This window comes from Manacus candei, unplaced genomic scaffold (assembly GCF_025592945.1).
Source record: "Manacus candei isolate 608988 ecotype Guabito, Panama unplaced genomic scaffold, ASM2559294v1 h1tg000328l, whole genome shotgun sequence".
Classification (NCBI taxonomy): domain Eukaryota; kingdom Metazoa; phylum Chordata; class Aves; order Passeriformes; family Pipridae; genus Manacus; species Manacus candei.
Window position 1 is genome coordinate 7501 of NW_026138376.1, and position 25918 is coordinate 33418.

Consider the following 25918-nt stretch of genomic DNA (forward strand, 5'->3'; position numbering starts at 1 on the left):
AACCCGACTGTAACCCCTAACCCTAATGTTACACCTAAACCTACCCCTAAACCCGACTGTAACCCCTAACCCTAATGTTACACCTAAACCTACCCCTAAACCTGACTGTACCCCTAACCCTAAGGTTTAAGGGTAGGTTTAGGTGTAGTATAACTGTAACCCCTAACCCTAATGCTACACCTAAACCTACCCCTACACCTCACTTGAAACCCTAACCCTAAATCTAACTGTAAGCCTAATGCTGATTGTAACCCTCTCTCTAGGCCTAGGTCCAGGTTTAGGGTTAGAGTTAGGCTTAAGGTTTGGCCTACGGTTAGGTGTAGTCTTAGGGTTAGGTTGTGGGTTAGGTTCTAGGGTTGGGGTGATGGTTATGGTTAGGGTTAGGTGTTAAATTAGGGTTCGGGTTGGCCTAGGGTTATGCGTTGGGTTGGGGTTTAAGCTAGGTTTAGATTTAGGTGTACGGTTAGGCCCAGGTGTAGGGGTAGGATTAGGGTTTGGGTTATTTATAAGGCTAGGCGTAGTCCTTCCCCTCGGGGAAGCTGTGGGGTTTGGGCTAGGGTTTGGCTTACAGGTAGGCCTAGGGTTAGGGTTTGGGATAGGTGTAAGCCTAGGGTTGATGGGGGGTTTTTGGGTGGTTGTTTTTGTGTTGTGAGGTGTGTTTGTGGTGTTATTTGGGTGCATTTTTATGTATTTTTATTAATTTTTATTAAAAATTAATTTTATGTGCAGTTCAATGATTGTCCACAAGGTGGCAGCAGTTCGATTAATTTTCAGTTGCAATTGCGGGTTTTTTTCAGCAGGTGGCGCTGTTATGAATTTTTTTAAATGCAGTTCCTGCTTTCCGTCAGCAGGTGGCGCAGTTATGAATTTTTTTAAAATGCAGTTCCTGTTTTCCGTCAGCAGGTGGCAGCATTTCATGTGAAATATATGTGCAATTCCTTTTCTATGTCACCAGGTGGCAGTGTTGTTATGCGATTTTTGACTTATTAGATTATTTTTTGTTTTATAACTGTATTTATTGCTGCAGGTTTTTTGGAAAATTGGATAATTGGCTTGTAATTGCTGAGTGGCTTGAAAATTTACTTGTGTAATTCAGTGAAAATTAAAATCAGGAGAAGAGCCTAAGAGAAATAAAATCAGGAGAAGAGCCTAAGAAAATTAAAATCAGGAGAGGAGCCTAAAAAAAATTAAAATCAGGAAAGGAGTCTATGAGAAATGAAATCAGGAAAAGAGCCTAAAAAAATTAAAATCAGGAGAAGAGCCTAAGAGAAATAAAATCAGGAAAAGAACCTAAGAAAATTAAAATTCGGAGAAGAGCCCAACAGAATTAAAATCAGGAAAAGAGCCTAAAAAAATTAAAATCAGGAGAAGAGTCTAAAAAAATTAAAATCAGGAGAAGAGCCTAAAAAAATTAAAATCAAGACAAGAGCCTAAGAAAATTAAAATCAGGAGAAGAGTCTAAGAGAAATAAAATCAGGAAAAGAGCCTAAAAAAATTAAAAGCAGGAAAAGAGCCTAAGAGAAATAAAATCAGGAGAAGAGTCTAAAAAAATTAAAATCAGGAGAAGAGCCTAAGAGAAAAAAAATCAGGAGAAGAGCCTAGGAAAATTACAATCAGGAGAAGAGACTAAGAGAAATAAAAAGAGGGAGAAGTGAGTAAAAGAATTAAAAGCAAGAGAAGAGATTAAGAGCATTAAAATCAGGAGAAGAGCCTAAGAGAATTAAAATCAGGAGAAGAGACTACAAGAATTAATAGCAGGAGAAGAGCCTAAGAGAAATAAAAGCAGAATATGAGACTAAGAGAATTAAAATCAGGAAAAGAGACTAAGAGAAATAAAAGTAAGACAAAATTAGAGGGCATTTCTAAAGCTGCAGTGCATCCCCGCTTCTCATGCTGCCTCCCCGATTCACCTACAAGGCTCCTCTCTCTTCAGCTGCTCCCAAGACCACCCCTGCAAATGAAATGGGCAAATGCTCAAACACTCAGCTCTCCAACATTTAGGGACTGCTCACAACGAAAGACAAAAACCTCTAAACCCTAGACACTGGTTCCTACTCTACCTAGCTGGGACTCCATACACCCAAGCAGGGCATCACAAGGCCATCCTGCTCACAGACTGGACAGACTCTGAGCAATATTCTATCTACGCACTGATCCACGTAGCAAAGCAGAGCAGTTCCAGGTTGACCCCAAGTGACACACCCCACACCTGTGACCACACACACCACGTGACACAATTAAGAGACGAAGGACACAAACACAGACGAGACAAAGGACATGACACAGACTGGAACTGCTCTGCCCGGCACATGTGAATCCAATGATAAAAAGTAAGCCCTTCCTTTGATGCGTACAAATAATCTGTTATAGGATATCCCTTGCACCGGACTAATTTCAAAAACCCTTCCAGGCAAGGCACATATACTTGCACTGACTCCCAGCCCCTCTCTGGGTCTTTGCCCTGCACTTATCTTTCCGAGAGCCGGGGATGCCAATCCAGTTTTGATGCAGACGAGGGGCACCTGGGCTGGCTCAGACGTTCCTGCCATCGTCAGACTACTCGGAGTCAACTGCCAGAAAGAAAACCAGACACCATATGTGAGTAGTGTGGCACGTGGCCCCAGCCCCCATGACCCCTCTACTCGCTGTCACTGAGGCAGGGCCTCGGGTTGCTGGCTCTGACTGGAGTCGGACAATGTGCTGTCATCTTCTGGGATACCTGAGTGAGTGAGAGACAAAATTAGAGGGCATCTCTAAAGCTGCAGGGGATCCCCGCTCCTCCTGCTGCCTCCCCAACTCACCTCCAAGGCTCCTCTCTCTTCAGCTGCTCCCAAGACCGCCCCTGCAAATGAAATGGCCAAACGCTCAAACACTCAGCTCTCAAACATTTAGGGATTGCTCACAACGAAAGACAAAAACCTCTAAACCCTAGACACTGGTTCCTACTCTACCTAGCCAGGACTCTATACACCCAAGCAGGGCATCGCAAGACCATCCTGCTCACAGACTGGACAGACTCTGAGCAATATTCTATCTACCCACTGATCCACGGAGCAGGGCAGAGCACTTCCAGGCTGACCCCAAGTGACACACCCCACACCTGTGACCACACACACCACGTGACACAATTAAGAGACGAAGGACACAAAACACAGAGGAGACAAAGGACGTGACACACACCAGAACTGCTCTGCCCGGCACATGTGAATCCAGTGATACAAAGTAAGCCCTTCCTCTGATGCATCCAAATAACCTGTTCCAGGATACCCACTGCACTGGACTAATTGCAAAAATCCCTCCAGGCCAGGCACAGACTTGCACCCACTCCCAACCCCTCTCTGGGTCTTTGCCCTGCACTTATCTTTCCGAGAACCGGGGATGTGAATCCATCTTGGATGCACAGGAGGGGCACCTGGGCTGGCTCAGACGTTCCTGCCATCATGAGACTACTAGGAGTCAACTGCAAGAAAGAAAACCAGACACCAGATCTCAGTAGTGTGGCACGTGGCCCCAGCCTCCATAATCCCTCTACTCACTCTCACTGAGGCAGGGCCTCGGGTTGCTGGCTCTGACTGGAGTCGGACAATGTGCTGTCATCTTCTGGGTTACCTGAGAGAGTGAGAGACAAAATTATAGGGCATCTCTAAAGTTGCAGCGGATCCCCGCTCCTCCTGCTGCCTCCCTGACTCACCTCCAATGCTCATCTGCACCCAAAGATTACCTCGATGGCACCTGCAATCAAAAAGCTTAATCCTTCATTGCTGATCCTTTTAATACTCAGAGATTACCTACAAGGACAGCTCCAGGGGACCAAACCGTGTCCATCTCCTCATTGTGAGTTGGCTTCGGCCCTGTCAGGTTGTGTACATCTCCTGCAAAAAAAAACCAGACGCAAATGTGAGTACTGAGATACTGCCCAAGAGTTTGCTGCCCCCATGGCAGCTTCTGTCTGACACCCCTTGACCGTGACCTCTTACAGGCAGGGTCCCCATCACGCTGGACTGCACGTCAGAAGTCGGTGCACTGCCTGGAAAACAAAAAAACAAGTATGTACACAGATTCACCACAAGTACACCGCCTGCAAAAGAGCAGCTAGTTTTGTCCTGCAGTCACTGCTCACCTTCCTCACCAGGCTCACCTTCCCTCTGGTGCCTATCGTCTGCTGGGCCGAGGGCTCTGCATCTTTAAAAAAACCCAAAAAAACAAAACTAAACCACCAAACCATCCAAATGATCAAGCAAACCTCAGGCCAAAAGTCATGTCTTGGCTCTGACCTTACATGAGAACCCACTTTCTGACTCTGCTCCTCCAGCCTCTTCTGTTCATCTCTGCTTTACATCCAGTTCCTCTGACGCTGCAAAGAAATGAGTTACCAAAGTCAGCCACATAGACAGGGAGACCTTAACTGCTGTGCAATTCTAATTTCTCCTTAGACAAGTCCTCTGGGGTCCAAAGACAACCTGCACAAACATACACTGCCCTAACTTTAAGACCCTCCCCTCAGTGGCTGTGCCTATCCACAGGTTAACCAGAAAGTCTCCTTTCTACTCCACCTACCCCCAAGTCTACACTGCAGGGCAGAGCAGTTCCAGGCCCAACACAAACTCCAAGGACACATTCCCAGACAAGTGCTGTGGTGCAACCAGGAGAGAGAACTCTGAGAAAGGAACGACGCCAAAATGGATGCGCTGCCGCACGAGAAGACGGAGGATACGGCGAGACTGAACGGAGGAGGCTCTGGGGAGCCTGAAAAGACACTCTAACAGAATGGCCTGGGACAAGAACTGCCTACAGAATTGCTAAGATGGATGGGAGACAATGCTGTGTTCAGAATCTTCTCAGATTCTCACAAGTCCCAGGCAGTTACAAGGGATGACTGCACAGCACAGCCACCGATACAACCTGTAAGGAGGCTGTAAAAGACACCTGACCTGACACTTCTCAGATGCGATTCCGATGCACGTCCAAGCTAGAGAGCCAAAGAACGGATGGTATGGGCACTGGGCTGGGCAGTGCAGAGGTTCAAGACCCTAGGAATGATGCCTTGGCATCTCAGATAAGACCTTTGAGGGCAGAAAGCAAATATGTAGTGACTGTGAATAGGAAGACACAAAACACAGACTGGACAAAGGACATGACACAGACCTGAACTGCTCTGCCCTGCGCATCCTACTCCATGATGAAAAGTAAACTGCTCCTCCTATGTGTGCCAAGGGCCTCTTAGGGCAGACCCTTTCCCCTCTGCTCATTTGAAATCCTCCCTCCTAACCATAAAACTGGACCCAGCTCTCATCCCCTCTCCAGATGGGAGCCCTCCACTTATCTTTCCCACAGCTGGGGATGTGAATCCATCTTCGATGCCAAGGAAGGACGCCCGGCTGGCTCAGAGGGTCCTGTGATCCCTGACTTGGTCGCTGTGAGAAAGAAAACTGGAATTGAGACAAGAGTTCAGCAGCACGTGGGAGATAACCCCGCAATTGGCTACTCACCCTCCCCTGAGCTCAGAGGTTCTCGGGCCACTGGCTCCGACCCCCGTCAGAGGCTGCTGCCGTCACCGTGTGCCGTACCTGGGGGAGTGAGAAAAAAAGTTACGTGGTGTTTCTGAAAGTGAGGGAGATCCCAGCACCTCCTCACTACCTCCCCGACTCAACCTCAATGCTCCTCCTTTGCCAAACACAGGCTGGATGGCACCTGCAACTGGAAAAGGTCCAGCCTTAATTGATGACCCTTGTAGTACTAGGAGATTACTCACAAGGACAGCTGAAGACCATCAAACCTAACTGGCAGGTGGCTGCGGCCCTCTGAGGCTGCACACATTCTCTGCAAAGTAAGAAAGCCAAAGGCAAATGTACACACTGAGATGCTGCCTGAAAGGATGGCTTTCCTGGGGTAGCTCCTACTTACCTCTCCTCCACAGTGACCTCTCACCAGCAGGGTCCCTGAAGCACTGGACTGTCTGTTAGAAGGTGGCAGAACCCCTGGAAAACACAACAAACAAAGCACGTGCACAGATTCACCACAACACCTGTAAAAGACCATCTAGTCCTGTCCTAGAGTCAATGCTCACCGGGACTCACCCCGATCACCTCCCCTCCGGTGCCTAGAGCCTCCTGGGGCCAGGGCTCTGCAGCTGAAAACAAAGAAAAAACAAACCAGAAAAACAAAACCCTTAACACCGTGAGTAAACATGGAGCCACAAGCCACATCTTTGCGCTGACATCAGGTGATGACCCACCCTTCTTGCTCTGCTCCTCTGGCCTCTGTTCTGTTCAACTCTGCTTTACACCCTGTCCCTCTGACATGGTAAAGAAACCCTAACCAAAGTCACCCAGATACATGGGGAGAGCTCAAAGAGTCTCCCTTCTCTTTAGACAAACCACCCAGGGTCACTGCCTGCAGCCAAAGACTGCACCTGTAATCACACAGAATATCTGGGTGAACGAGAGGAAAACTTAAGTGGCACATCTGAAAAGTCAGTGGATGCCTTCACAGGCATTTAGGGGGCTCCTGGACACTGCTTTCCACACATACTCCCTTCAAAACGCCCCTGGCAATTCCTAAGCTGACACCCCAGCCCTTCCTCCAGCTCTGGGCTGTAACCCCCCACTGACTACTTGCAAACCTGGGTGTCTGTAGTCAGCTTCAACACAGAGCAGCTTCACCTGAGGACTGGATAACACTGGTGAAAAAACGCCAAGCTGCAGTTGAGATGATCAGGAGATCCCAAAAGATGCAAGGCCTCTAAGGGAAAGAAAAAAAGATAACACATTACAAAAGCATCTTACCAGTATGGAACACAAAAATATTAAGTTTAAAAGCCCTGCATTTGAGTGTAATCCTCTTCATTGCCATATACATCTCTGCTTCTTTGGATGCCAAAGCTGATACTTCAATAAAGCAGGAATAGCTTGAAAAGTCCCATTCAATGAACGAAAGGGAGAGCTCCTACCCCTTTGAAGCCCAGCTGCTGAATGACCTCCCTGAGCAAAGGCTGGGGTTAATATACCCCTGGCCGTGCCCACCTCCCTTCCCGTGAGGCCCCGGGGGAAAGGGAGCAGCCCAATCCCAGACGATATAAAAGCTCTGGGAGCAGCAGCACCTGAGTGGCATCTCTGATTTAAAATCAGGATGGGTGAAGAGCCTGATGATGAGTGGCTCGAGGGGGGCTAGAAAAGCGCGGCGGGGAGTGAGGAGTTGGAGCAGCGGGGAGCGAGGAGTTGGAGCGGTGGGGAATGAGGAGTTGGAGCGGCGGGGAGGAGTGAGGAGCGGCGGGGAGGAGTGAGGAGCGGCGGAGAGTGAGTGAGTTGGAGCGGCAGGAGGCTGGAGAGGCGCGGGCTGGGGCTCCGCGGCGTGGCCGTGTCCTACCTGCGGGACAAGGGTGATCCTGGCGGTACCGGAACGAGGCGCGGGGGGGACCGGAGGGAGCCCCGGGAATGCCGGGACCCTCCCGGTGTGTCGGGCTGAGCCCCCGGGGATGCCGGGACCCTCCCGCGGGGACGTGCTGAGCCCCCGGGGATGCCGGGACCCTCCCGGGGTGCCGGGCTGAGCCCCCGGGGATGCCGGGACCCTCCCGGGGTGTCGGGCTGAGCCCCCGGGGATGCCGGGACCCTCCCGGGGTGTCGGGCTGAGCCCCCGGGGATGCCGGGACCCTCCCGGGGTGTCGGGCTGAGCCCCCGGGGATGCCGGGACCCTCCCGGGGTGTCGGGCTGAGCCCCCGGGGATGCCGGGACCCTCCCGGGGTGTCGGGCTGAGCCCCCGGGGATGCCGGGACCCTCCCGGGGTGTGGGGCTGAGCCCCCGGGGCTGCCGGGACCCTCCCGGGGTGTGGGGCTGAGCCCCCGGGGCTGCCGGGACCCTCCCGGGGTGTCGGGCTGAGCCCCCGGGGCTGCCGGGACCCTCCCGGGGTGTCGGGCTGAGCCCCCGGGGCTGCCGGGACCCTCCCGGGGTGTCGGGCTGAGCCCCCGGGGCTGCCGGGACCCTCCCGGGGTGTCGGGCTGAGCCCCCGGGGCTGCCGGGACCCTCCCGGGGTGCTTCGCGACGGGGGATGTGGAGTGAGGTAATTACGGGAATCAGGAAGTGCTTCCACGGACCCGCGCCCGGTTCGGTGGTTGTCTGAGGTTTGAACCGGGAAAGAGCCGCTGTCCTGCGGTGAGGACCAGGGAAAATAGCCTTACAATGAGAGTGGGGAGATTCGGATTAGAGATTAGGAAAAAATTGGGTGGTCCCGCATTGGAATAGGTTGCCCAGGGAGGTGGTGGAGTCGCCGTTGCTGCAGGTGTTCAAGAAGTGTCCGGATCTGGCGCTGGGTGACGGTTTAGGAGTTACAGTGACAGTGTTTGGGAATAGTTGGGCTGTGATGCCGAAAGACCCGGTCCGAAAAACTGCTCGGAGACTTTTGCACCTTTAAACAGCAAGGTATTTGTTTGTTTAACGTTGGGAACAAGCCAGCTTGTGCTTAATTGTTCCTAATTAATGAATTAATTAATTACTCACAATGTGCACTCTTTTGATTATGGTACTTAATTTATACCACAGCTATAAAATGAGTAATGATAACAAAAAAATGGCTGGAACTTTTCCAGTTGCAGGTGCCATCCAGCCTGCCTTTGAAAAGGAGGAGCATTGAGGTTGAGTCAGGGAGGTAGGGAGGAGGTGCTGGGGTCTCCCTTACTTTCAAACACACCACGTAACTTTTTTTCTCACTCCCCCAGGTACGGCACACGGTGACGGCAGCAGCCTCTGACGGGGGTCGGAGCCAGTGGCCCGAGAACCTCTCAGCTCAGGGGAGGGTGAGTAGCCAATTGCGGGGTTATCTCCCACGTGCTGCCCAACTCTTGTGTCAGTTTCTGTTTTCTTTCTCACAGCGACCGAGTCAGGGATCACAGGACCCTCTGAGCCAGCCGGGCGTCCTTCCTTGGCATCGAAGATGGATTCACATCCCCAGCTGTGGGAAAGATAAGTGGAGGACTAGCACCTGGAGAGGGGATGAGAGCTGGGTCCAGTTTTATTGTTAGGAGGGAGGATTTTCAAATGAGCAGAGGGGAAAAGGTCTGCCCTAAGAGGCCCTTGGCACACATAGGAGGAGCAGTTTACTTTTCATCATGGAGTAGGATGCGCAGGGCAGAGCAGTTCAGGTCTGTGTCATGTCCTTTGTCCAGTCTGTGTTTCATGTCTTACTATTCACAGTCACCACATATTTGCTTTCTGCCCTCAAAGTTCTTATCTGCCCTCAAAGGTCTTATCTGAGATACCAAGGCATCATTCCTAGGGTCTTGAACCTCTGCACTGCCCAGCCCAGTGCCCATACCATCCGTTCTTTGGCTCTCTAGCTTGGACGTGCATCGGAATCGCATCTGAGAAGTGTCAGGTCAGGTGTCTTTTACAGCCTCCTTACAGGTTGTATCGGTGGCTGTGCCGTGCAGTCATCCCTTGTCATCCCACCTAGGACTTGTGAGAATCTGAGAAGATTCTGAACACAGCATTGTCTCCCATCCATCTTAGCAATTCTGTAGGCAGTTCTTGTCCCAGGCCATTCTGTTAGAGTGTCTTTTCAGGCTCCCCAGAGCCTCCTCCGTTCAGTCTCGCCGTATCCTCCGTCTTCTCGTGCGGCAGCGCATCCATTTTGGCGTCGTTCCTTTCTCAGAGTTCTCTCTCCTGGTTGCACCACAGCACTTGTCTGGGAATGTGTCCTTGGAGTTTGTGTTGGGCCTGGAACTGCTCTGCCCTGCAGTGTAGACTTGGGGGTAGGTGGAGTAGAAAGGAGACTTTCTGGTTAACCTGTGGATAGGCACAGCCACTGAGGGGAGGGTCTTAAAGTTAGGGCAGTGTATGTTTGTGCAGGTTGTCTTTGGACCCCAGAGGGCTTGTCTAAGAAGAAGTGACAATTGCACAGCAGTTAAGGTCTCCCTGTCTATGTGGCTGACTTTGGTAACTCATTTCTTTGCAGCGTCAGAGGGACTGGATATAAAGCAGAGATGAACAGAAGAGGCTGGAGGAGCAGAGTCAGAAGGTGGGTTCTCATGTAAGGTCAGAGCCAAGACATGACTTTTGGCCCTAGGTTTGCTTGATCATTTGGATGGTTGTTTTTGTTTTTTTTTCAAGATGCAGAGCCCTCGGCCCAGCAGACGATAGGCACCAGAGGGAAGGTGAGCCTGGTGAGGAAGGTGAGCAGTGACTGCAGGACAAAACTAGCTGCTCTTTTGCAGGCGGTGTACTTGTGGTGGATCTGTGTACATACTTGTTTTTTTGTTTTCCAGGCAGTGCACCGACATCTGACGTGCAGTCCAGCGTGATGGGGACCCTGCCTGTAAGAGGTCACGGTCAAGGGGTGTCAGACAGAAACTGCCATGGGGGCAGCAAACTCTTGGGCAGTATCTCAGTACTCACATTTGCCTCTGGGGTTTTTTTTGCAGGAGATGTAGACAGCCTGACAGGGCCGAAGCCAACTCACAAAGAGGTGACAGACACGGTTTGGTCCCCTGGAGCTGTCCTTGTAGGTAATCTCTGAGTATTAAAAGGATCAGCAACGAAGCACTGAGCTTTTTTGATTGCAGGTGCCATCCAGGTAACCTTGGGAGCAGATGAGCATTGGAGGTGAGTTGGGGAGGCAGCAGGAGGAGCAGGGATCCACTACAGCTTTAGAGATGGCTTCTCATTTTGTCTCTCTCGCTCAGGTATCCCAGAAGATGACAGCACATTGTCCAAGTCTGATCAGAGCCAGTGACGCGAGGACCTGCCTCGGTGAGAGTGAGTAGAGGGCTCATGGGGGCTGGGGCCACGTGCCACAATACTGAGATCTGGTATCTGGTTTTCTTTCTCACAGTTGACTCCGAGTAGTCTGACGATGGCAGGAACGTCTGAGCCAGCCCAGGTGCCCCTCCTGTGCATCCAAGATGGATTCACATCCCCAGTTCTCGGAAAGATAAGTGCAGGGCAAAGACCCAGAGAGGGGCTGGGAGTCAGTGCAAGTCTGTGCCTGGTCTGGAGGGATTTTTGCAATTAGTCCAGTGCAGTGGGTATCCTGGAACAGGTTATTTGGATGCATCAGAGGAAGGGCTTACTTTGTATCACTGGATTCACATGTGCAGGGCAGAGCAGTTCTGGTGTGTGTCACGTCCTTTGTCTCGTCTGTGTTTTGTGTCCTTCGTCTCTTAATTGTGTCACATGGTGTGTGTCGTCACGGGTACGGGGTGTCTCACTTGGGGTCAGCCTGGAACTGCTCTGCCCTGCTCCGTGGATCAGTGGGTCGATGGAATATTGCTCAGTCTCACATCAACATGTCAGTTACAAGTGTACATAAGTCGTGTGCAATCGTGTGCAAGTGAGCTCATCCAGCAGCCAGGCTTCAATGGGATAAGAGCTCTCCCTTTCTTTCATTGAATGGGACTTCTCAAGCTATTCCTGCTTTATTGAAGCATCAGCTTTGGCATCCAAAGAAGCAGAGCTATATATGGCAATGAAGAGGATTACACTCAAATGCAGGGCTTTTAAACTTAATATTTTTGTGTTGGTAAGCTGCTTTTGTAATGTGTTATCTTTTTTTCTGTTCCTTAGGAGACTTGCATCTTTTGGGATCTCCTGATCATCTCAACTGCAGCTTGGCATTTTTTCACCAGTGTTATCCAGTCCTCAGGTGAAGCTGCTCTGTGTTGAAGATGGCTACAGACACCCAGGTTTGCAAGTAGTCAGTGGGGGGTTACAGCCCAGAGATGGACGGAGGGCTGGGGTGCCAGCTTAGGAATTGCCAGGGGCGTTTTGAAGGGAGTATGTGTGGAAAGCAGTGTCCAGGAGCCCCCTAAATGCCTGTGAAGGCATCCACTGACTTTTCAGATGTGCCACTTAAGTTTTCCTCTTATTCACCCAGATATTCTGTGTGATTACAGCTGCAGTCTTTGGCTGCAGGCAGTGACCCTGGATGGTTTGTCTAAAGAGAAGGGAGACTCTTTGAGCTCTCCCCATATATCTGGGTGACTTTGGTTAGGGTTTCTTTACCATGTCAGAGGGACAGGGTGTAAAGCAGAGTTGAACAGAAAAAAGGCCAGAGGAGCAGAGCAAGAAGGTGGGTCATCACCTGACATCAGCACAAAGATGTACCCCCAGTCCCCTCCCATTCCCCTCCCAGTGTCCTTCCAGTTCCCATACTGGTCACACTGGAGTCGGTTCCGTTGCTGATTTGACCCGTTATTGACAAGTGGACAATGGGGTCAAAGGTCACTTGTGGTCCTGGGGTGGGGTGTCCCAGAGGTCACTGGAGGGGTCTCAGGGGGCATTGGAGGGTCTCGGGGGGGGGGCAGGGGTCAGTGGAGAGGTCTTGGGGGTCTCAGGGGGTACTGGGGGGTCTCAGAGGGTTCCAGGGCACACGGAGGGGGAGTCTCATGGGGGTCCCAGGGGTCATCAGAGGGGTCTCGGGGGGTCCCAGGTCACACTGGGAGGGTTTCTGAAGGGGGGGTAGTGGAGGCTCCTGGGAAGGTCTCAAGCAGGAAGGGGGGAGGGAGGGGGTCCCAGGGGATATTTGGGGTCCCTCAGGGGTTGGGGGGGCCGGGGGGGAGGCAGCCCCTGGAGGGCCTCTGACACCCCCCCCTCCCAGGGCTGATCTGTCACCTCTGACCCACACACACACGGGTCACCTCTGACCCCCCCTGGATCTCTGACACCCCCCCCTCCCAGGGCTGATCTGTCACCTCTGACCCCCCCTGGATCTCTGACACCCCTCCCCTCTCCCAGGGTTGATCTATCACCTCTGACCCACACACACGGGTCACCTCTGACCCCCCCCTGGATCTCTGACACACACACACCCCTCCCAGGGCTGATCTGTCACCTCTGACCCCCCACACACACACACGGGTCACCTCTGACCCCCCCCTGGATCTCTGACACCCCTCCCCTCTCCCAGACCACACAAGATCCTCTGGGACCCCCTGGGGACCTCCCAATTCCCTCTCAGACCCCCGAGTAACCCCTGGGACCCCAATACCTGCCCCCCCCCCCCAAGCCCCCCTGACCCCCCCAAGCCCCTACCTGGGTGAAAAGGTGACTCAGGATCATTTTGGTCGTCGCCGTCAGTGCCGAGTGTTGTGGGGGGGAGGAAGCAATGCTGTGGGACCACCAGAGACAGCCCCCCTCCCCGAGGGATAAGCCTAATGCTAACCCGTACCCCTAATCCCAACTTTAAATCCTAGCCCTTACCCCTAACTAACTGTACATGGGTGCTGTGACAGGTAGTTGTGAGCCATGTTCTCCTGCTAACTGATAATTAGAGTTTTCTGGTGCTGTGAGACCGTTGTGGGAGGGGTCAGGGGGCTGCAGAGGGCATTATGGGATGGGCTGGGTTAAGGTTGGGGTGTGGTTTACTCAGGTGTTTTCATTTGAGGTTTTTGATGTCATTGGGTTGAGTGGTGTTTTTTTGAGGTTTTATTTAAGGGTCCTGGGTGTTGTTTCGGTTGTGATTTGTGTGCTTTTTTACTTTTTTTTTTTTTTAGTTTTTGCTGTAATTCTTTTGCTGCAGCGTTTTGGCTGTTCTTGACCTGCCGTGTAGTTATTTCTGCTGCAGTTCTGGCGCGCTGTCAGCAGGTGCCGGCACTCAGCACTGATTTCAGGCCGGTACCTCTCGTGCTCCCCAGGTGGCAGCGCTGCCCCGCGATTATGAAATCGATCCTTGTAAGGCGGTTCTGTGCGTTTATGCACCTCTTGTTTCCATCAGGTTTTATTTTTTAAGGTGGTTGATGGTGTTCTGCACATTCCGAGGTGATGTGTGGTGCTGACGTTGGAGATTTTTGAATGGGATTCTGATCACCCCCAGTTTTCCCAAAAATTAAGGAATGGGACACAGAGCTGTCCCAATTTGTGTCTGGGCGCTTAGGATCTTCCCAGTTTTTCCAAAAATTAAGGAATGGGACACAGAGCTTTCCCAATTTGTGTCTGGGGGCTTAGGATCTTCCCAGTTTTTCCAAAAATTAAGGAATGGGACACAGAGCTGTCCCAATTTGTGTCTGGGGGTTCAGGATCCTCCCAGTTTTCCCAAAATTAAGGAATGGGACTCAGAGCATTCCCAGTTTTCCTAATATTGGTCTGGGGGCACAGGATCCTCCCACTTTTCCTCCAAAATTAATGAAAGGCACCTGTGGAATTCCCAACTTCCCCCTCCCCCCCAAATCACAACAGAAATCCTGGGAATTCAACTCGAATAATATTTTCTTTATTTACACGTCGAAAGAATTCCAAAGGTCGGAAAAACAAGATGAAAACACAACTCTACAGGGGCTACAGAGGGGGGGCGGGAAAAAGTGGGGGAAAAAAGGTGGGAAAAGCTGGGAAAAAGGGGGGGAAGGGGGGGGGAAACCCCGAGAAAACAAACGGAAAACGGAGTAGAAAAAAATTGTACATTTTTCCAACGTAAAAAACAGGCCCTTCCCCCTCCCCCTCCCCCTCTGGAACATGCGGGGGGGGTCTCAACATTCCCGGCACTTTTCCCACCCCCTCCCCCACTGCCCATCCTTTTTCCTCCCCAAAAATTCCCAAATAAATTAACAATTAAAAAGGTTGAGGAGGGGGTTGAGCAACCCCTGCCCCCCACCATCCCAAAAAAAATCCACCTGGAGGATCCCAAACTTTGCCCCCCTCCCTTCCCCCTCACCCTCTTTTCCCAAGCTCTGGAATTGTCCAGCCCCTCCCCCACCAAGAGGCTTTTTTTAAATTTTTTTTAATTAATTTTACTAAAAAGTTTTTTTTAGGTTTTTTAAGGTTTTTTGCCGTTTTTTTTCCTAAAAACTCTCCCTCCAACCCTCCCCCCCAAAAAACCCAACTTTTCTCTCCCCTTTTTTTTGTTGGAAAAAATTCCAAGCCAGAAAAAAAAAAACCAAAACAAACAAACAAAAAAAAACCACCCAAAAAAAAAAAAAAAAAAAAAAAACAGAACAAAACAAAAAAATCAACAAAAAGCCCAAAAACAAACAGTAAAATTTCACTGGAGGAGGAAAACGGGATAATCCCAAAATTCTCAACCTCATCCCATGGGATCCTCCCCCCTCTTCTCCCGCATTCCCAAAGTCCATCGGTGCTGGAGGGGGGTGGGAGTCACCCCAAAATCCGGGGGGGGGACTCGGGTCCGGTCCTGCGGAGCCCGGGAATTCCTGGGAATCCCTGGGAATTCCCAACTAACCGGAATCCGAGTCGCTGGTGTCGGAGGAGGAGGAGGAGGAGCTGGAGCTGCTGGAATCAGAGCTGGAGCTGGAGGCGGAAAGTCGGGAAGCTGCCACTTGTTGGGCGGATTCCGGCTTCTCATTGGCTGCGGGGGGGAAACTGGGAATGAGTGGCAGGATCCAGCAGGATCAGCACCCCAGAAACCCATCCTGGCACCTGAAATTCCATCCCACCCCCATCCCAACATCCCAGACCTCCATCCTGATGCCCATTCCCAAAATTCCAGACCCTTCTTGGGGGGTTTCTTGGCTGAGTTCAGCTCTGACATCCCACCCCAACCCCCCTCCCAACACTCTGAACCCCATCCCAGCCCCAAATCCCAACACCCCACCCCCCAAACCAACGTCCCAGACCCCCATCCCAACATCCCAGTGCCCATTCCCAAGATTCCAGACCCTTCTTGGGGGGTTTCTTGGCCGAGTTCAGCTGCCCACTGACGTCCTGGAGACGCTTTTCCAGCTCCCTCTTCTTCTCCAGCGCCAGCTCCTCTTTCGTCTTCCCCACCGGCTTCTTCATGGCTACAAGAAGAACCCCAGGAAAATCCCACTGGATCCACACCCCCTCTGCCCCCCCAGCTCCCTGGGCCTCCCCCAAACTCACTCTCGCTGTAGGGTTTCCGGGGCTTTTTCCGGAGGCAGGACAGGACGTAACGCTCCAGCTCCCTCAGCGTGGAGGGTTTGAGGGTCTCGAAGTCAATCTCAATTTCCTCGGGATTGGAATCCCGCAGGGAAGGCTCCCGGGACTGGATGATGTGCACCACCCTTCCCAGTTTTTCCCCGGGAAGTTTGTTGATGTCCAGGCTCAGCTGGCGCTTCTCGTCGTAGGTCATGGGTTTGGATTCCTCCTCTTCCTCGGAATCGTAGAGGGATGGAGGGGCTGGCAAGGCAGGTTTGGCGGATTTCTTGGAATTCCTGGGGGGAAGAAGCACCCGGGGCTCCGTTGGCGTGGGCCCTGCTGGGGTTTTGTGGTTCCCAGGGAGCCTGGGGTGGTCCCACACGGATTTTGGAGCCCCATCCCGACATCCAAAACCCTATTCCAGCATCCAGAACCCCCATCCCTACCTCCTGAACTCTCATCCCCACATCCAAAACCTCCATCCCAATACCTGGAACCCCCATCCCAATATCCCGAACCCAGCATCCTGAACCCCCATCCCAATATCCGGAAACCCCATCCTGGCTCCTAAAATTCTCATCCCAACACACAGAACCCCAATCCTAACATCTGGAACTCCTTCCCAGCACCCTGAACTCCCATCCCAGCTCCCAAAATTCCTATCCCAACACCATGAACCCCATCCCAGCATCCAGCACCTCCATCCTGCCTCCCCAAATCCCCATCCGGACACCCCAAACCCCGATCCCAAATCCCAGAACCCTTTGCCCCACCCTCCCCGGGCCTCCTTCCCACCATTCCCACCATCCCCTCACTTGGATCCGCCGCCGCCTCCGGCTTTCCGGGCCCTCCGGAGCTGCGCCTGCCTCGCCCTCGTCTCCTCGTCCCTCCCTTTGTGCTTCTCCGACTTCTTCCTCTTCCTCTTCTCCCGCTTTTTCTTGGGTTTGGACACGGGGCCCTGCGAGAGGGCAGCCAGCTGCTCGTGCACGGCCCGCAGCTGTAGGGGGGAGGAGACACCGGGGGGGGTCAGGGAGCTGATCCCGAGGGAATTCTGGCCACGGATCCTTCCCTGGGACGGCCCCTCACCTGCTCCTGCAGCTCCGCCAGCCGGTTGGCTCGTTCCTCCTCGGAATCCGAGCTCTCCTCACTCTCCGAGGAGCTTTCCGTGCTGGTCTCGTCGTCCTCATCGTCCTCGTCGTCCTCATCCTCGTCGTCCTCGTCGCTGGAAGATTCCTCGGAGGAGGATTTGGGAACGGGCAGCGGGGTGGACACAGAGGGAGCTCCGGCATCCTGCGGCTCATCCGGCATTTTGGCGTAGCTGAACTCGAACACGTCCTGGAAGGGGGGGAAATTTGGGATTGGGGTGGGAGTTTGCGGTGGGGTGGGATAGCCTGAGGTCTGGTACATCTGCAATCCCCTCCTGACATCTGGGACCCCCATCCAACATCTGGAATCCTCATTCCAGCACCTGGGATCCTCATCCCAACCCTCAGAAACCCCATTATGAAATTTGGAATCCCCATCCCAACATCTGAAAACCCCATCCTGGCTCCCACAATTCCCTTCCCAACACCTGGAACCCATCCCAAAACCCTGAACTCCATCCCAGTATCCAGACCCCACATCCCAACATCCAGATCCCTCATCCCAACATCTCAAATGCTGGAATTCCAGGCTTTGGAGTGGGATATCATGGATTTTAATGGGATTTGTGATGGGATATCCCAGATTTCAAGAGGAGCGGGGATGACCTGGAGCTTCCTGGCCAACACCCAGAACCTCCATCCCAACATCTCATACCCATCCTGTGCTGGAATTCCAGGATTTGGGGGTTGCATATGCTGGATTTTAAAGGGATTTTTGGGTTTGAGGGTGGGATATTCCGGATTTTAAGGGGGTTGGGAATGACCTGGAGCTTCCTGGCCATGGCCACCACGTCGTGGTCGGGCGGGTTGTACTTGTAGCAGTTGGAGAACATCAACCGCACGTCGGCCGCGAATTCCTGCGCGTCGTGGTAGTCCCGGTTCTCCATCTTCCTCTGGGGGGGCAAAAGGGACAGGCATGACCCCCCAAACCACTCCAAATCCACCCTGGGGACCCCTCAAAACCTCATTGAGAAAACCCCTCCCCTCCCCCAAAAAATCCCAAAACCACCCCTTGGGGATGCCTCAAAACCCCCCGTGATTCCTCTTGGGAATCCCCCAAAGCCCCACAAACCCTTCCTGTGTCCCTTCCCTCAACTCCTCCCGGGGTTCCCCAGAGGATTTTTGGGATTGCCAGCTCTGGGGGGGGATTGCAGAGCCCCCACCTTGATGGTGCTGAGATCCATGGGGTGCTTGATGATCTCGTGGTAGTCGTGGAGCCCCAGGGCCGAGGCGTCCACGGGCTTGTAGAAGGGCCACGCGTAGGCCGCGTGCTTCTTGGACAGCAGCTCCTTCAGGATCCCGTTGCAGTACTTGAGCTGCTCCGAGAGCTTCCCCTTCTTGGAAGTTTGGTGCTGCTGGGAATCCGGGAGGTCCTTGCGGGGGGGTTTGATGGGGCGGCCGCTCTCGCGCCGGGCGGGGATCTTGGCGGGTTTGGGGGCGTCCGGGGGGGCTCCGGAGGCCGAGGGGGACGGGGAGGACTCGCCGCCGGTGCTGGTGGCGATGATGGCCGTGGTGGTGGGCGTGGTGGTGTCGGCTTTCCGCTTCACCCCCTTTTTCTGGGAAGAGGGAAGGTGGGATCAGAGGGGTCGAGAGGGGGAGGGTGGAAGGTGGACTGGCAGGTGGGACCCCCGGTTTGACATGTGGGACCCCCATCCCAACATCTGGAACCTCCATCCCAGCATCTCAAACCCTCCTCTCAACATCCGGAAACTCCATCCCAGCACCAACATCCCTCGTCCCAGTGTCTAAAGCCTCCATCCCAACACCCAGAACCCCCGTCCCAGCCCCCTCGATCCCCCACATCCCATCTCCCCCAGAATTCCCACCTTGGCCACGGGCTGTGTGGGCGCGGGCGGGGCCAGGACGGCTGGAGCGTTGGGATGCAGGGATTTCAGGATGGGGGCGGAGATGACCGAGGGGTGGGGGATGTTGACGATGGTTGTGGGGATCTCGGGGGTCGTGGGGGGGTACACTGTGGGCTGGGACACTGAGGACACGGCCGGGACCTGCTGAGCTGCCGTCAGTCCCGCCAGGAGCGCTGCAAACGGGCAGAGAAAAGAAACTGGGAATGTTGCTGTTATCCCAAGGGACACCCAGGGGAAAAGGGGCTGGGGCTCCCCGGGGGCCTCCCAAAGGATACAGGGAATACATGGAGCCAAGGGTTGGAGACCCCCTGGGCCCTCCACTGTCATCCCACTGTTCCCAAGGGACACAGAGAACACCTGGAGACGGGGATTGGGGACCTCTAAGAATACCAGTTTTATCCCAAAGGACACCCTGGAATACTGGTGCCAGGTCTGGGGACCCCCAGGACCCCTCAATGTCACCCCAAGGGACACAAAGCACCTGGTGGAGCTTTTGGGGACCCCCCACCGTCACCCTCACCCATTCCCAACTTTTAGGGCCCCCCAACTGCCACCCCCACCCATTCCCAACTTTTAGGGCCCCCCTTTTCCTCACCTGCTGCCCTGGACGCCCCCTTTTTATGGCTGTTCTTGGCCACGGGCACCACGATCTCCTGCTCCTCCGGAGGCATCTGGGCCACCTTCTGCAGGAAGATCTTCTCCAGGGTCTGCGCCATCAGCACGATGTCATCCGTGGGCTGTGGGAATCGTTGGATCTGGAGTCAGGGAATGCCGGGCACGACTTTTGGGGGTGCCAGGGGTGTTTTGGGGGCGGTCCCACCTTGTTGTAGATGTAGCAGTTGGTGAACATGGTGTTGAAGTCCTGCATGCACTCGGCTGCCCCCCAGTAATAGTTGTTCTCCAGGCGCCTCTTGATGGTTCCCATATCCATGGGCTGCTTGATGATCTTGTGGTAATCCTGGGAAAACAGCGACAGCGGGGACCGGGGTCACAGCGGGGTCACTCGTGCTCAGCTGAAGGGGGGCTCAGGGGGTGGGAAGGGGGGAAGGGGAGGAACTCCCTGTGGATGTGGCGGGAATGACTGGGAATGTTGTTGGAAGCGGCTCCCAAGGGGGGGTCGGGGTGGTCAGAGGGTGGGAGCAGCGGGGAGGTGACACAGGGGTGGGAGTGGGAATTTGAGCTGAATTTAAGGGGAATTTAAGCTAAAGTTGAGGTGGATTTAAGCTTAACTTGAGATAGGTTTAAGCTAAACTTGAGGTGGATGTAAACTAAATTTAGGAGAAATTTAAGATAAACTTAAAGTGAATTGAAGCTAAATTCAAGGTGAATTGAAGCTAAATTGAACCCAGATTTAAACTAAATTTAAGGAGAATTTAAGTTGAACTTAAGGTGGATTTAAGCTAAACTTAAGGCAAATCGAAGCTGAACTTACAGTGGATTTAAACTAAGTTCAAACTGAATCTAAGCTACATTTAAAGTGCATTTATATTAAATTTAGGATGAATTTAAGGTAAATTTAAGCTGAGTTAAGTAAAATTCAGATGAAGTTAAGCTAAATTTCAGGAGAATTAAAACCATATTAAAGGTGGACTGAAGTTAAACATGAAGTGAATTTAAACTGTACTTAAGATAAATTGCACCAAAGTTGAAGGTGGTTTTAAGCCAAATTAAAGCCAGCTTTAAGGGAAACAGAAGCTGAATTCAAACTAAACTTAAGGTGGATTTATAACACGGATTGAAACCAAATCTAAGGTGGATGTAAGCTAAACTTAAGATGAATTAAAGCTAAACTTCAGCTGCATTTAAGCTAAACGTAAGGTAAGTTAAAGATAAACTTACCAAGAACCTAACCTAAATTTAAAGGTAAACTACAGCAAATTTAGAGTGAATTTAAACTAAACCTATCTTGACCTGAACCTAAATTGAAGGTGAGTGGAAGGGCAATTAAAATCAAATTTTAGGGGGCAATTTAAGCTGGGCTTAAGTCGAGCTTAAACCGAATGGGAACAGCAACCCCTCCGGTTTGGATTTACCTCCTCGGGCTTTAACTCCTTGGGCGCCACAGGTGCCTTAAATTTGGGGGCCTCGGGATGTCTTCTACAAACTCATGGATGGGAGACATCTGCAAAACGCATTCAGGGCACAAGAGATTAGGTCGGGAGGCGCCGGGAATATCCCTCATCCATAACTTTGTAGGGACATCGGGATCCCTCCTCCGGGATAGCGGGAGCCCCGGGGGGGGATGCAGGATGGGATAACGGGGTGACACCTGTGGCCGAGCGGGATTAAAATCAAAGCTGGATCTACCTCTGCCTGAGTGGGACTAAGGACTGGGGCAGGGGAGGGGTCGCACACCCACACGAATTCCCGGCATTCCCACCCTCAGGAATTACCGGCAGGCCCAGCTTGACGGCGTCCACGGGCTGGCGGAAGGGCCACGCGAACTGGTGCTTCCACAGCGCCTTCATCACCACCTTGTGCAGGTACTGGAGCTGGTTGGTGATCCGGCCGGGCTTTTTGGGATTGGAAACCTCAGGAGGCGGCGGGTTGGCCTGAGGGTTGGGAAGGGCCGGAGCCGAGGCCATGGTGGGGCTCTCGAAGCCCTCGTAGAGCAGCGAGGGTTTGCGGATCCGCTTCCCGGGAGTCGACTCCGTCGGCGTCGCCAGCGCCATGAGCCCGGCATTGCCCTCCCCCAGGAGCCTGCGAGGGAGGGGAGAACACGTGGGATTCAGGGAGGGGATTCCCGGGAAGAACTGCTACGGAGCACCACCCCGTTCCCAGTACCACCATTCAGATCTCTGGGGATGAGGGGGAGCTTCCCAAGGCAATTCTGGCCATGAACCCCCATGGACTCTGCCCAGGAGCTCCCATGGATTTCAGCCATGAACTCCCAGGAATTTTGGCCACAAACTCCCAGGAATTTCAGCCCTGAACCCCCATGGAATCTGCCTGGGAGACCCCATATTTCCCCCAGGAATTCTGTCCATAAAGTCCTGGGAATTTCAGCCCTGAACCCCCATGGACTTGGCCACAAACCCCCAGGAATTCCAGACATGAACTCATGGGAATTTTGGCCCTGAAGCCCCATGGATTTTGTCGTGAACCCCCAGGAATTCTCCCCAGGAGCTCCCATGGATTTCAGTCACCCAGCATTGCCCTTCCCCAGCATCCTGTGGGGAGGGGAGGAGACACACAGGGGTTAAGGGAAAAGGGGGATGGATCTGCTTCCCAGAATTCCCGGGAGAGAGTCCCGGAAGGAGCTGACACTGCTCCTTGAGCTGTTATCAGGGCCGAAGCAGCGCCGTTACCACTGTCCAGATCTTTGGGATGAAGAGGAGCTTCCCATGGGAATTCTGGTCGTGAACCCCCATAGATTCTGCCCACAAGCTCCCATAGATTTCAGCCATGAACTCCCATGAATTTTGGCCATGAACTCCCAGGAATTCTGGCCGTGAACTCCTGAGAATTTCAGACACAAACCCCATGGATTCTGCACAGGAGCTCCCATGGATTTCAGCTACGAACACCCAGGAATTCTGGCCCTGAACTCCCAGGAAGTTCAACTCCAAACCCCCACGGATTTTGCCATGAAACCCCATGCACTCCACCCATGAGCTCCTGTGGATTTCAGCCACAAACCCCCAGGATTCTGTCCACAAGCTCCCAGGAATTCCCAGGAATTGCACTGATTTCTGGGAAAAATCAGTGGGTTAGAGCAATAATCAGCATTTTAGAGCAACGAGGGGTCTGAGGGTCCTGAAATATCCAGAAAAAAGGAAAATTACGGAAAACAAACCGGGAAATACCACAGTGGCCAGGGGGACCCCTGGGACACCACCACCAAGGTTTGGGGGGATTCCCACAACAGGGACCCCCAGGACAGTGATTCCAAGACTCCAGGGACACCCAGGACACCACCACCAAGGTCTTGGGGGGGTCCCAGAACAGGAACCCCCAGGCACCAATCCAAAGGCTCCAGGGACCCCCAAGACTCCTCCAAAATTCCAGCTGTTCCCCCAACCAGCTCCTGGCCGAGCTCTCGAGCCTCTCCCCCAGCTCAGCTTTGGGGGGGCTGGGACCTCCTTTTTTCCCTGAGCTGACCTCTGGGTGACCCCAGGAGTGTCCCCAAGGGCACGACCCCCCCATGACAAGGACAGTGACCCCCAGGGCCACTGTCACAGCTTGGGGGGTCCCACAGTGTCACTGTCACAGCATGAGGCTCCCTCAGGGTCACAATGGCGGGGTCACATCCCGTGGGGGTCCCAAAGTGTCAGAAGGTGGGGGTCCCACTGTATTGGGATGACACAGCCTGGGGGTCCCACAGTGACACTGTCACGACATTGGGGTCCCACTGCACAGGGGTCCTACAGTGCCACAACGTGAGAGTCCCACAGTGACACTGCTATGGCTTGGGGGTCCCACAGTATCACAACATGGGGGTCTCAACACAGGGATTCCAGAGAGACACTGTTACAGCTTGGGGTTCTCAGTGACGCAATGTGGGGGTCCCACCATGACACTGTCACAGCACAGAGGTCCCATCATGTGGGGGGTCCCACCATGACACTGTAACATCTTTGGGGTCCCGCAGTGTCACAACATAGGAGTCCCACTGTGTTGGAGTGACACAACCTGGGGGTCCCACAATGACACCTTCCCACCCTGCGGAGGTCCCACAGTGCCACTGTCATGATATGGAGGTCCCACAATGACACTGTCACAGTGTGGGGGTCCCAACTTGTGGGGGTCTCACAGTGCCACAAGGTGAGGGTCCCACAGTGACACTGTCACAGTACGGGGGTCCCACTGCATGGGTATCCCAGTGTCACAATGTGGGGGGGTCCCACCTTGCGGGGATCCCACAGTGACACAACACGGGGGTTCCACTGTGGGGGTCCCACAGTGCCACTTCACCACCTTGCCAACACCAAGCCCCGACCCCACAACGCACCCTCCCCCTCCTCCACGAAAGCCCAAAACACGCCCTTCCCACCCCAAAACCCCTTTAGTCCCCCCCGCACAAAGCACCTACTTGCTCTGGGGATTCACATTCTGCAACATCCCGACGGCTCCGTGCGCGGCCCACGGGCCCTCGTCTCCTCTTCCTCCTCCTCCTCCTCCTCCCGCCGTCTCCTCCGACGACCCCCCCACTTTGCCCGGCCAAAGCTCCGCCGCTCGCGGCCCGGTGGGGGCCCCCCCCCGTCAGCGCATCCCCGGCGGGATGAGGACGGGGAGGGGGTCGGGAGGCGAGGCAGGAGCCCCCCCTGTCCTCTATCTAATTAATTTTCCCTCAGGAGACGATGCCGGGACCCTCCCACGGCCTCAACATCCACGGGCGCGGCGAAAATGGCGGCGAGCGCTGAGGGGATGCAACGGGGGGGTACTGGAAGGGAGGGGGGGGCCCCTCTTCGGAGCTTCACCGGGAGGCACAAACCCGTCGCGACGCGCTCGATACAACCCTCGGCGAGTCGCTCGGAGCCCGGAGCACCCGCAAGGACCGCAGACGAGGCGCTGAGCCGCGGGGAGGCCGGCGGATGACGGCGGATCGACGGGATCAGCGGCCGCGCTCCATCTTGGCTCGCTGAGGGAGGTGGAGGGGGGGGGAAGGAGGAGGAGGACGAGGAGGCGGCCGCTCGCCGCCGGTGGCCGCAGGCAGGGGTCGCTGCGGAGGCCGGGGAGGGTTCCCCCCCTCGGAGCTCCTCCGGGGGGATGGAGCCGAGAGAGGTTGGTTGCTTTTTTTTTTTTGAAGGGGCCGCCCCTCTGCGCGCTCTCTCTCGCTCGCTCTCTCTGCCGCGGCCCGACCAGCTCCGTCCCCTCGTCCACCGCGAAATGGCGCCGCTCGGCCTGCCCCCGCCCGCCCTTATATAGACGCGACCGGCCTCCCCATTGGCCGCCGGCACCGCTGACATCACGAACCCGCCCCTCCCCGCCCAACCGTTGCCTCATTGGGCGGTGGCACTCCCAACACCTCGCTCTCATTGGCTGACTGGCGCGTCAATCACCCCTACCTCCACCCGTGCGGCCCCTCCTCCCCGCGCGGCTTTTCCGCCCGGCGCCTTCACTGAGAGCGGGCGGCGCCCTCGGCGACCATTGGTCGGCGCCACCGCCCGCCGCTCGCTGGTTGGCCGAGGGGCAGCGAGGTGGGCGGGGGGAAGGGCGGCGGTTGGCGCTGAGGGGAGGGGGGGAAAGAGGCGCCGCCATCTTGAATGGCGCCAGCGGCCGCGAGCGGGCGGACAATGAGCGCGGCCCTCCCGGGCGGCCTCTCCGCGTCCCCCCTTCTCCTCCGCTCCACCGAGCACCATGGGGACTCCCCATTCTGCCCTCACCCCCCTCGCGGCGCTCGCGAACTCCTTAACACTCACTTGACCCGCGCACCGCCACCTGCCCCCCCAACACGCCACGCACCGCGCAGCCCCCGCGCCCCCCGCTCTCCACGGGTTCCCAGGGGTCGCCAACGCCTCCCTGGTCACACGCGGGACACCACAACCCCCACGGACGCGCCGCTGCCGTGGCCGCCAGCCCGGGTTAAGCCGCGACAAACCTCTCCCCTCCAACCTCCCCACACCTCTCACCCCGCAACCCTGAGGGCCCCGCGCCCGCGGGAGGGGCTGCAGCGCCCGCTCCTTCGCACGGGAACCCCCCAAACCCCTTCATGGAATGTAAAGGGGTCGCATTCTTCAATTCTTCCCAGCCTCCCCCCCCGAACTCCACAGGGCTCGTGGAGGTCTCCGAGTCCCGTGCGATCCCTCCCTGCCCCACCCCCCCTCAACGCCGTGACACAGCACTTGGGGCCGCGCCCGCCGCCGCCGCCCCCGCGCGAACACCCAAACATGGCGCTTTTCGCCCCAAACCGCCGCCCCCGCCGCGCGCACAAAGCCGGGCCCCCCAGCTGTCAATCAAGGCGACCCGCACCTCCCATTGGTTGAAGTTAGGCCCGAGGGGCGAGACATCGCTTGATAGACAGCTCGTCGCCCCCACGTGACCTCCCCCCGCCCCTCACCGTCGGGGAGGGGGCAGGGCGAGGCCGCCCCCCCCCCAAAAAAACTTCCCCAAAAATCACTCACCTGAGGGGCCCCCGCGCCTGGCCGCGACC

The 25918-nt window shown here is 54.6% G+C and overlaps 1 protein-coding gene and 1 long non-coding RNA gene across 5 annotated transcripts; both read right to left on the reverse strand.

The window, feature by feature from the left end:
• Positions 1–3970: 3970 nt before the first annotated feature.
• LOC127465175 (uncharacterized) lies at positions 3971–5921 on the reverse strand. Its single transcript, XR_007901902.1, has 6 exons — positions 5905–5921; positions 5753–5820; positions 5486–5567; positions 4292–4348; positions 4121–4182; positions 3971–4027 (listed from the first exon to the last, which is right to left on the reverse strand). It is a non-coding gene; the product is annotated as an uncharacterized LOC127465175 (long non-coding RNA).
• An 8253-nt stretch (positions 5922–14174) lies between these two features.
• Positions 14175–23997, reverse strand: BRD2 (bromodomain containing 2). Of its 4 annotated transcripts, none has more exons than XM_051775673.1 (12): positions 23858–23997; positions 21219–21525; positions 19646–19783; positions 19421–19562; positions 18787–18998; positions 18124–18516; positions 17725–17853; positions 16902–17150; positions 16631–16773; positions 15801–16111; positions 15596–15718; positions 14175–15285 (listed from the first exon to the last, which is right to left on the reverse strand). In XM_051775673.1, exons 1-12 carry the CDS (start codon positions 23884–23886, stop codon positions 15155–15157), a joined length of 2307 nt encoding a protein of 768 aa, XP_051631633.1. In that variant the 5' UTR covers positions 23887–23997; the 3' UTR covers positions 14175–15154. The 4 variants fall into 4 exon arrangements, with proteins under 4 accessions (XP_051631633.1, XP_051631632.1, XP_051631634.1 ...); XM_051775672.1 differs by having other exon boundaries at positions 16631–16812; XM_051775674.1 differs by lacking the exon at positions 15596–15718 and having other exon boundaries at positions 16631–16812.
• Positions 23998–25918: the final 1921 nt, after the last annotated feature.